Raw genomic sequence first — 10,884 nt, 5'->3', positions numbered from 1 at the left:
GTTTTGAGACAGTGCGAATGATGTTTGCACTATGCGCACTTGAAAACTGGCAAATTCATGCCGTTGATGTGCGAAATGCCTACTTATATGGCAATCTCGACGAAGAAATATACATGGAGCAACCTGAAGGCTTTAAAGAGCCAGGGCGCGAAAACATGGTTTTCCAGCTTCGCCGCGCGCTCTACGGACTTAAACAGGCAGGGTTAGCTTGGTGGAAAGCCCTCGACCGGTCCATGGCCGACCTAGGCTTTAAACGCCTTGTGTCAGACGCTGGTATATTCGTCTACAACAAAGATGGCAATTTCTGCATTGCCGTAGTCTATGTTGACGATGCCTTCTTTATGGGGCCCAAGAACTCTCCTACCGTCCTAAGACTCAAGCGAGCTTTCATGGATAAGTGGGAGTGTAGAGAACTCGACGGCAAAGAGTTCTTGCGCATGCGTATCACTTGGAAAGGCAACTGTGTCCATCTTGACCAGCGAGCCTACCTAGATAAGATAATACAGCGTTTTGGTATGGAGAATGCGCGAGTCGCACCCACACCATTGCCAACTGGCTATTTGCCTAAGACCAATGAAGCACCTGTTGATCCGGTTCTTAGGAACCGTTTCCAGACCGTCATCGGATCGTTGCTTTATCTTATGATTGGCACTCGACCAGACATTGCCTTCGCAGTGACCGCTCTTGCGCGACACTCGACCAATCCCTCTGAGGATCACCTCGCCAAAGCCTTATACATTTGCCGCTACTTAGTCGGCACCAAGGATTACTCCTTGAAGTATGATGGCGGCTCGGGACTAGGCTTTTTGGCATGTACTGACTCTGATTGGGCTTCAGACCCTAATTCGAGACGGTCGATCACAGGATACTTCATAAAATTGGCCAACGGGATAGTCTCCTGGACTTCACGAGCACAGAAAACTGTTGCACTGTCGTCTACAGAAGCCGAGTATATGGCACTATCTGATTGCAGTCGCCAAATGCTCTGGATACGAGCTTTGTTCATGGAGCTCGGGTATAGGTTTAACCGATTACCCATCTGCAGCGATAACCAAGGGTCGATATTCATGGCATCCAATGCGGTTACTGAGCGCCGCTCCAAACACATTGATGTGCTATACCACTTCATTCGAGAGCACGTCAATAAGGAGCTTGAGCTGTTCTACATCGAAGGTTCTGAGAACCCCGCAGACATGTTCACCAAGAATTTGGGACATGAAAAGTTCCTCAAGTTCAGGTCACAACTGGGCCTAGTGTTCGGTTGAAACCATTATCCTCCCTGTGGCTGCATTTTTGCGCCATATCCGCTTACGTGCCTACCGTTGCACTCAGCGAGGGGGAGTGTTGAATTGGCGCTCTACAGCCACCGATTCACAGGCGCTGGCACAGCCCGCCTTGACTGCCGTCCTCGGCACAGCTATATCTATTTCTGACACAATAGGCTGTGCGTCACTACGTTCCACAGCCTTCTTTATTGTTCTATAGCTTAGCATGTGATTGCACCGCATAGCCACTCTCTGTAGTATATATACAGGCCTGTCTGAGCGTTGCAATACAAGTCGCTTTACTTCTGTCCTCCACAGACTGAGACTTACCCAGACTCAACCAGGTGAGCTTGACGTCGCCCGCCACTGTGTGCGGCAACGCAGCTTTCACACATTACCAGCCATACGTAGCAACGACGCGAAGGTGCAGCCGTGATACCGAGTACATATGTTTGTATCGATATTTCAATACTTGAGCATCAGAACGCTGGTATTGACCGAGGCAGATCTGACAGAGAATCCGTGATCATGTTTTCCCCTACGTCCTCGCCCATTGACATTCTCCCCGATGACATCTTACACATCATCATGGAGAAGCTCCGCAAGGACCCCCACGCCAGATTGGCTACCAAAGGCGCCCCCAAACAGAGTTGGATGGTCGTGACTTACGTATGTCGAAGATGGCGTCGCCTCGCGCTCAACACTCCCACTTTATGGAACCACCTCGATTTCCGCGTCGTACCTCTGTCAAAGGTGGACTGGTTCCTACTTAGATCGGGGGAAGCTCCGCTCTCGGTATTCATCCCACCGGGAATAGCCATATCGGACGTCGCCTCCATAGTCCTGGTCCCTAATAGGCACCGCATCGTCAAAGTGTTCGATATGTCTAATTTCAGTCCCTTGAATCCCATCTCACCACCATCCGGACTCTTCGAGCACGAATTTCCTATCCTAGAGCAACTCAACATGACCTGGCACCACGAAGGATCGCACGAGGAGCCGCCCACTTTAACTGCCACCAACATTCCGCGTATCCGAGACCTCAGGCTGTCAGGCGGGCCTGTCGAGTGTCAGGGGGGCAAGATGCCGTACCTCACTAATTTGAGCATTACCCTCAATGAAGATACCAAATCTCTGGAGGGGCTCATGTGCGCGATCGAAGGATCGCCCAATCTGCATGCACTTTCCCTGACAGCCCCCGGGCGTGCAAGGGTCCAACCAACTCTTGTGCCGGTGCGGAAGATCGGACTCCATTCCCTGATGGAGATGTACCTCAACGGCTACGATTGGCGTTTTGCGGTGCACATGTTGGACCATCTCATCACACCCGCCGATTGCGCGCTCTTCGTATCAGCACAAACGAGCAATCATGAAATTGCTAGGCAGCAAGCCCTACCAACGATGCTCTCCCGAAACCGCCCATGGTATAGACCAATTCAAGATCCTAGGGGAACACTCAAGGTTCGAGTCGAGCGCGACGCTATCTCCGTGAACCCATGGGCTCGGATTGGGCCCCGCATGCCCCGAAGTTTCTTCAGCCTCGAATTGACGATCCCTCCTTGGGCTAGGGATTTCGCTATGGGTACGGAAGAGCACGTAGGAGCGAGCGCACTGGCATCCATTGCCAGATTACTCTCCAACGCAGGCCCGGTGGAAATGCTCGACGTCAAACTATCCACGGGCAAAGCGGCAAATTGGCGAACATTCCTGGAGCACTTCCCGGACGTCGTGTGCTTGCGATGCTCTCGAGCACGGACAGGCTACTTCGGCGGTTTGACTGAAACGGACCTTTTCGGTACTCGCGACGATATCTTCACCGCGATGTGTGACGCCTTGAAGACAAGTCCCGAGAATCCCGCCAGCCTGTGCCCCAACCTTCGACATCTGACCGGCTTCGTGGACAATAGCCACATCAAAACCCTCATCGAGTTAGTGAGGTCGAGGACATCCCTAGGTTCGCCGCTGGAAGCAGCGACCGTCATCGGGGGCAAATCATTCAACGCCGAGTCCGAAATCATGTGCGAGTTGAAGGGTATAACCCGGACGGAGGTGGTGCGCGACATTGGAGCTGATTCGGGGCTGAAGATGATGGCCTTCTCGAAGGAAGTGCCCCTCGTGCCCGAGACTTCAGCGGACAATCACGAGCGATGCTCTAAGTGTGTACTTCCGCATACCAGTGTATCCCTTTCGCCGGATGAGGTGCGGGTGATGTTGGACAAACACATATGGGGCTGACACGGCAGTGCTTTGTGATACCGTACATAAAAAAGCTGCGTATCTAGCGCACATCACATATGCTTGGGGCGGGCACGTACGTAGCGGCGGCGTAGGTCGAGCATTGGCGTGCGTGCGTACGCGACCGCGATGAAAGCGCGATTTTTTCACGTGTTCACTCTGGCATTCCCGACAATACGGCGCGCGCTTGCTCTGGCCTGACTACTTAGTACCGAATATCACTTTGCACGCGCGCGTACTGCTAGAGCGAAACGTATCGTCGGAGCTCCTCAAGCCCAGTATGCCCAATGTTGATGCTGTCCATAGCCAGACTCACGAATCGTGTAGGTACCGGTGTACCCTCGAGCTCGAAAGCCGGAGGCTCGACGGGATCGACCATTGTTCATCGCCCCTCTAAAGGCGTGGTTTTGGCCATCATCAACCGTTCTGAGGACCGCTGCGAAGGCAGCCGTTGGACGCTTGAGCAGCTAGGTACGTACCAATGCTTGTACAATCAAACGCTAGCATTGACCAATCAATCCTGCAGATCGATCAAGAATCCGTGGCCATGTTTTCCCCTACGCACTCGCCCATCAACACGGTTTCCGACGACATCCTACAGATCATCATGGAGAAGCTTCAGAGGGACCCCCACGCAAGACTTACTCAAGAAGGCCCTGAACGGAGTTGGATGGTCGTTACCCGCGTGTGCCGAAGATGGCGTCGGCTTGCGCTCAGTACCCCAACCCTATGGAATCGTCTCGATTTTCGCGTTGTGCCTATGTCGAAGGTGGATTTGTTCCTGCTCAGGTCGGGGGAAGCGCCACTCTCGATATTCATCCCACCCGGAACAGCTATTTCGGAAGTCGCCTCCACAGTCCTAGTGCCGAACAGCCATCGCATCGTCAAACTGTTGGATATGTCCAATCTCAGTCCCCTGGATCCCACGCCGTTACCATCTGGATTGTTCGAACGCGAGTTCACCATCTTGGAGGAACTCAACACGACGTGGTGCCACGAAGGATCGCACGAGGAGCCGCCGATCTTCTCGGCCAGCAACTTTCCTCGTGTTCGAGATCTGAGGCTGTCAGGCGGGTCTGTCGAGTGTAGCGCAGGTATCATGCCACACCTCACCAACTTGAACATCACTCTCGATGGAGACAGCAAGTCTTTGGAAGGGCTCATGTCCGCGATCGAAGGATCACCGCTTTTGCGTGCGCTTTCACTCACGCCGCCGTGGCGTCTACCGCGCGACCCACTGGCACCTCCGCATGCACGGGCCCAGCCCAACCTTACGCCGACGCGGAAAGTCAGATTCGAATCCCTGATGGAGGTGTGTATCAACGGTTACGATTGGCCCTTTGCGGTGTACGTATTGGACCACCTGCTCACGCCCGCCGATTGCGCGCTCTGCATCTCAGCACACACGGAAGATCATGCTACAATGAGGCAGCGAGCCCTACCGACGATACTCTGCACGGAACGTCCATGGTATAGACCGATCCAATATCCCGATGGGACACTCACGGTTCGGATCGAGCGTGACTCCGTGTCCGTGAACCCATGGACCCGGGTCGGGCTTCGCATGCCTCGAGGGTTCTTCAGCCTCGAATTGACGACCTCTCCTTGGGCTGTCGATTTCGGTCAGGGCGTGGCAGACCACGTAGGAGAGGAAGCCCTCGCCTCCATCGCCGGATCGCTCTCGGACGCGGCAGGCGCGGTGGAAATGCTCGACGTGAAGCTAGCGACGAGCGAAGCGGCGCGTTGGCGAACGTTCCTGGAGCGCTTCCCGCACGTCGTGTGCTTGCGATGCTCTCGATCAGAGTCGCGCTACTATGGCGGTCTGACCGAATCCGGCCTGTCCGACGTCTTCGCCGCCATGTGCGACGCCCTGAAGTCGCGACCCCCCGGGGACGACCCCGCCGTCCTTTGCCCCAAACTGCGGCATTTGACCGGATTCGTGGACGACGGCGGCGTCGGGGCGCTCTTCGACGTGGTCAAGTCGAGGGCACCCCTGGATTCGCGGCTGGAAGAAGTGACCGTCATCGGCGGAACGTCGTTCGACGCCGAGTCCGATCTCATGCGCGAATTGAAGGGCATCATCCGGACAGAGGTGGTGCGCGACGTGGGAGATGATAATTCGGGGCTACGGATGATGGCCTTCTCGAAGGAAGTACAGCTAGTACCCGAGACTTCAGCAGGAGATCATGAGCGATGCTCCAAATGCGTCCTTCCGCACACCAACGTATCCCTTTCGCGGGACGAGGTGCAGGCGATGATGGACAGACGCATATGGGGTTGAGATGTATACGTGTGCGTGTGCATCAGGCGTGTATGAGGGATTGTAAGGTTATCCATCACATGGAATGTACAGGCATCGAATCACTTAGCAAATAACCGCCTTCTCTTCACGGTGGTGCGGTTCGGTCGATCAAATTAGTGGGATTGCGACAGTAGTGCGTATGCTACACGTGTTGAAAAGAATTCCGAAGGAAGAAATGCAGCGTACAGGGAAAAACACCAAAGATGAGAAGGGAGGTGTTATGCGAGAGTAGTAGGGCGGTAATGAGAAAGAAAGGATCGACGTGTAGCCCTTCGATGAGGGGTAGCTGGATACGGAAAAAAAAACATGTTCAGGAAAGCGATTTGTCAATCCAAAAACGCGAGCTCGCTTAACCGGCGCGACTCCTCGTCCTCGATCGCGCCCGCCTCTACGAGGATGCTACCCCGGTTATGGATCGTCGGGCTCAGGGGTGCGCGGAGATGCCCCGTGCTCGCGCTCGTGCGCATGCCGCCGCCGACGGGCGTCGTCCGGTTCACGTACGCCGAGTTCGGCCGCTGTCGGTTGGGCAGCGACAGCGCCGTGCTGCCGCTGCGCCCGCCGGTGAGCGACCGCTTCAGGGACGCGAACACCGAGCCGCGGCGCTCCGAGGCCGGGGCGTGCTGTTGCCGGGACGCGTCGAGCGTCTGACCGTGCCGCGGGCGCGCTTTGGGCAGCACGCCGAGCTCGTCCTGCGCCTCCTCGATCAGCGCGCCGGGCGTAAACTCGTCCGTCTCGTCCGAGCTCTCGAGCGCGGGCGTCTCGACGATGACCGGCGTCGCCGCCCCCTTCAGCTCGCGCGAGCCGCGCGATTTCCGGTGTCCTCCCGTCGTCGGCGGTACGAGCGGGTGGGACGCGGATTTGGGCGTGGGCGGCATGGCGCCGTCCGCGCTCTCGGACGACACGGTGGGCGACATGAGCGACGGCATCGTCAGCGCGCTGATCGCGGTCGCGTTCGTCCCGCTCCGCGTGCGCGTGGGCGAGTCGGTGCGTCCGGGCGGGACTTGCAGGCGGGGCGAGCCGGGGGTGGACGGCGGCGCGGCGCCTTTGGGCGGTGATGGCGGGGGGGACGCGGACCCGTGGCGGCTGGTGTGCTGCACGGCGGTAGGCGACGAGGGATCGTTTCGCGGCGGAGACGACGGTGTCCGTGTCGCGGTTGCGGCGGTGCTGCTGTAGGAGGTGGCTGTGGCTGTGGCGTCGGGCGAGACAGGGGGCGCGTTTAGCCCTTTGTTTGTTCGACGGGGCTGGTTGGCGTCCGAGACAGGTACGGGGGTGGAGTGCCTGGACGTGTGCGCGGATCGGCCAGATTTAGAGGGGCGCGGGAGCCCGTCCGCGCTATCGCCCGGCGGGTCCGCGTGTCGCACGGTAGAAGCCTGTCACCGACGCATGGTCAGTCAATGGTGCGAGAGGAACATCGTCGGGGCAGACGCACCGCTGCTGTGGTGTTCCTTGCACGCCATTCGGCCATGAGCCGTTGCGCGGCGCTAGGGCCCGCGTCGGCGTCGGCGTCGGATGCGGTTTTTTCGGGGACGGGGGCGAGGACGGCGAGGCGGCGGTCACGCTCGGCTTCTTGTTCGGAGAGATCGCGGCCATCGACGGCGGGCGGGAGGAGGCCGCGTTCGCGAAGAGCGGCCTGGCGCGCGGCAGTTCGGGCGTCGACCACGGGCGTCGGGAGCGGCTTGTCTTTGTCGATGGAAAAGCCGTTGGATCGCCGCGTCGGGCTGGTGGGGCTTTTCGTGGAGGACGAGGAGGGAGGGACGAGCCCGCGTTCGCGGAGGGCCGAGTCGCGGCGCTGCTTGAAGTCCATCGGCGCTGGGGTAGAGATGGCGAGTGTGGTTGGGGCGGGCGAGGAGCGCGAGCGGGGGCGGAGGCGGGTGGAGAGGCGGGCGAGGAGGTTGGGCTTCTTTAATTGCTGCTGCGTCATGGTGGCCGTCGTCGTCGTGGCCTGGCGAGGCATGGTGGCTGGGTCGCGTGCGGGTGGCGGATCCACGCTGGATCGGCGAGGTAACGTTGTGGTCGTGGCCGTCGTGGTGGGAGGTTGTGGCCCGGTTGCAGAAGAGAGGGGATCGCGTGGGCTGGAGAAAGGCTATAAATACGCTGATGCAATGCAAGGGATATCCCATGGGCGATTAAGCGCGGGTGGAGAGGCTCGGACCACAGGGGCTCCGTCGTTTCGATCGCTCGATTGGGTTGGCAGATGGAGGAACAAAACTTACGGATTCGTGCTTCCGCCGCGTTGGTGGCTGGGCGTGCGCCGGACCGCACCGCTCCCGGCGCGCCTGTGCTGTTTCGACCCGACGCGGATCGTGAAGCGGCGCCTGCGGGTGGACGTGCTCCGGGACGTGCTGCTCGCCGCTGGGCTGTGGTCGGCAGCGCGCGAGGCGGCGGCGGCGGGGACGGCTAGACGCGAGCGGGAGCGATCGGCGGGATGATCGTTGAGGCCCGGTTGCTGAATCGGGATAGCAGTGCTGGCCATTGGGCGAGAGTAGTGAAGGAGCGACGTCAGGGGCCGGGGTATCCGAATGTTGCTATTAGGAGTCCTTTTAGGAGGTCCGCAGCGGGGCGAAACGAACAGGCTGCTGTCAAGCTTTCAAGGCGGGCGACGACAGACGGACGCCCTCGCAGAGGGCCGACGTTGGGAGGAGGGGACGCGGCCGACCATCGCGAGCGTGGTTATAAACCGTCGGTGTGAGCTGGGAGCGGGCGAAGGACGCGAAGTGTGATCCAGTCCCGGGGGGCGGGCCAGAGCTGCGAGCGAGAAAGGCATCAGGCGCGAATGGCGCGTGACGTCCCGTTTCCGTGCGTGCCCCCGGACTTCCCACCCTTCCCCGCATCTTCGGCCGTTGCACATGCCTCCGCCCCGGGAATTTGCCATTCCACAGCCAGTCACAGCCCTCTGCGGGCGTTGGGCTAGCTTCTCCAATCTGTCGTCGTACGACGCAGGTGCACGCCTTTGCGTCCCCAGAGATGCCCATTGCGTCGCCTATTTACTCAGGAACGATGCGTCGCAATATCACACTACTGCTACAGGAACTCAGCGCACCCATACCGGCCCCCGGTGCTTGTCTGCGCGCGCGGATCCCGTTCCCTTCCGTAAAGCCACTTGCATCGTCCGCCAAGCACTAGCCGTTCCTGCCCCATCAGCGAACCATATCAGCCAGCCGCAACACCCAACCCGACTGCCGTGGGCTGGATGGGCTCTTTCAATATCCCTCTCCATCACTTTGCTTGATCATCCTGCGTAAGGCGACCGTCGTCGTCATCTATCTCGTCTACTTATGACCTAACCGTTTACCATTTCGCAAGACCCGGAAGATGCGGCGTGGCACCGCGCAGAATTGGGCATGCGTACCGCCGTCCTCATCCCCGGTCGTCAAGCGCCCTTAACAATAACTACGATGCACGCCATAAGAGGCATATGATTCCCCGCTGAAAAAAATGGGCATACTTCCGGTCTCGCCACCTCGCCGCCTCTCCCAGACCGAGTCCACAGCGGCCAACATCCCAAATGCGTCAGATCAGCGCCTTGATCCCCACGGTCGGCGCGTCGTACGTAAACGGCCCGGGCTTCCTTCTTCAAGCGATCTGCTTTGTGGGCGGACACAACGTCGCGTCGCGTCGCGTCGAGGTCCGGTCGGTCGGCGGAGGGCACACATGACGCCCGACGGACCGATCGGCGTCTCGTCACCCGCTGGCCCCGTATGTATCATCGCGTCCGCCCTCCCCCCGCTTTGGGGACGACCCGCGCGATCGCACCCGGCCTCGATCGTACGGTAAGACGGTAATCCCGAGGAGAAAACGTCGAACGCGGGCAACACGAGCCAATGGGTCGTGGTACGCACAGAAGCCGTCGTGGGCTCGTCGCCACCACCACCCCGAGACGCCCATGCACCTCTTCTGGACAGGTCATCGCATATTCATGGCCGCGACACGTTGCAGGCTGGATCCGTCGCGGCGGATGCGCAGCGATGCCCGAGGAGAACGAGGTGCATGCAGATGGTAAAAAATAACCTTTGTGGTGCTATCATTCCATCGTCGGCCACAGTCGGATCCGACACTCGTGCGAGCGAGCGGGTCGTTGTTCGCAATCTCTTCGGGTGGCCGTAGGAGGTTTCCAGGAAGTGCGCTTCACGTATACATAGACAAGGTTGCCTTTGCTCTAGAACGGGCAACTTGCAAGTCAGGACACGGTTGTGGGTAACAGACGGTACCAGGGTCGGTCGCAGTGCAGCGGTGTGAACGAGAGAACGTTCGCATCGTCGCGAAGAGGGTCTATATATGTATGACGAGCTTGAGGAAGCACCACGCAACGCATATCGAGAGTCGAGACGGTAGTAATCGAGAGTCGTCCAGCCCGGGAGACCTCTCAGGCAGAACAGGCCCTCTCGACCGGACAGATCCCCCGTCCGTAATTACACTTTTCACCCACCGGGCGTTGCATGAGTCGATGGCTTGATAGAACGATAGCATAAACAGGCACCGTGTCCAGACGCAGACGATAGCGTATATGACTAAATCTAGGAGCAAAGCATTTTTGCCTACGGCTATCACTACTCAGCTCGTCGATACGCCGATGGTCGTGGTCGGCGTGGACGAGGTTCCGGACGGCGGAGAGGCGGCGGCACGTGAATATGGTATACCCACGCCACAACGCTCCTCGGGCGTTTCGACTCAATCGTCTCGCGCTCAGCGTCCGCGCAAGCTCGATTATAGAGACCACGTCCCGTTTCAGCAGCCCATCCACTGCAATGTCGCTTTACAAACCAGGTTCTTCATCCTCCCGACCCACGGGCGGGAGCATCACCGAATTCGAGATCCTCAAAGCGCACCATCGGTACGTCGATCCCTTGATCACCGCACCACGCCTCCCTACAATGTTACACTGATCCAGCGCATAGGTTTCTCCGCGAAGAAGACGACGAGAAAGGACTGACGTGGAACGACCAGCTCGCGAAGAAGTACTACGACCACCTCTACCGCGAGTTCGCCGTCTGCGACCTCAAGCACTACAAGTCCGGCCATGTGCGACCCTTTCTCTCTCTCTCTCTCTCTCTCTCTCTCTCTCTCTCTCTCTCTCTCTCTTCT

General features: G+C 58.7%; 3 protein-coding genes across 3 annotated transcripts in view; 2 read left to right on the top strand and 1 right to left on the bottom strand.

The window, feature by feature from the left end:
• Nucleotides 1–1,793: 1,793 nt before the first annotated feature.
• PUNSTDRAFT_44194 (uncharacterized protein) lies at nt 1,794–3,500 on the top strand (the record flags this gene model as incomplete). The annotated part of the gene is made up of 2 exons (XM_007383206.1): nt 1,794–3,421; nt 3,443–3,500. The coding sequence occupies 2 exons, from the start codon at nt 1,794–1,796 to the stop codon at nt 3,498–3,500; spliced, it is 1,686 nt and encodes a 561-aa protein (XP_007383268.1).
• Nucleotides 3,501–3,917: 417 nt separating this feature from the next.
• On the bottom strand, nt 3,918–8,433 carry PUNSTDRAFT_125954 (uncharacterized protein; the record flags this gene model as incomplete). Its single annotated transcript, XM_007383205.1, has 8 exons — nt 8,016–8,433; nt 7,232–7,874; nt 6,157–7,172; nt 5,328–5,658; nt 5,007–5,220; nt 4,464–4,576; nt 4,146–4,227; nt 3,918–3,967 (listed from the first exon to the last, which is right to left on the bottom strand). Exons 1-8 carry the CDS (start codon nt 8,273–8,275, stop codon nt 3,918–3,920), a joined length of 2,709 nt encoding a protein of 902 aa, XP_007383267.1. The 5' UTR covers nt 8,276–8,433.
• Nucleotides 8,434–10,547: 2,114 nt separating this feature from the next.
• The window catches only part of PUNSTDRAFT_113283 (uncharacterized protein), a gene marked incomplete at both ends in the record, with an annotated part of 1,638 nt that continues 1,301 nt past the window's right edge, over nt 10,548–10,884 (top strand). The window contains 2 exons of the mRNA XM_007383204.1: nt 10,548–10,633; nt 10,698–10,821. Of these exons, the coding sequence (XP_007383266.1) occupies nt 10,548–10,633; nt 10,698–10,821 (210 nt within the window). The remainder of the gene's footprint in view (nt 10,634–10,697; nt 10,822–10,884) is intronic.

This window comes from Punctularia strigosozonata (genome assembly GCF_000264995.1).
Source record: "Punctularia strigosozonata HHB-11173 SS5 unplaced genomic scaffold PUNSTscaffold_5, whole genome shotgun sequence".
Classification (NCBI taxonomy): Eukaryota; Fungi; Basidiomycota; class Agaricomycetes; order Corticiales; family Punctulariaceae; genus Punctularia; species Punctularia strigosozonata.
Note: the sequence above shows the minus strand (reverse complement) of the source record. Positions and strands in the feature narration are given on the sequence as shown.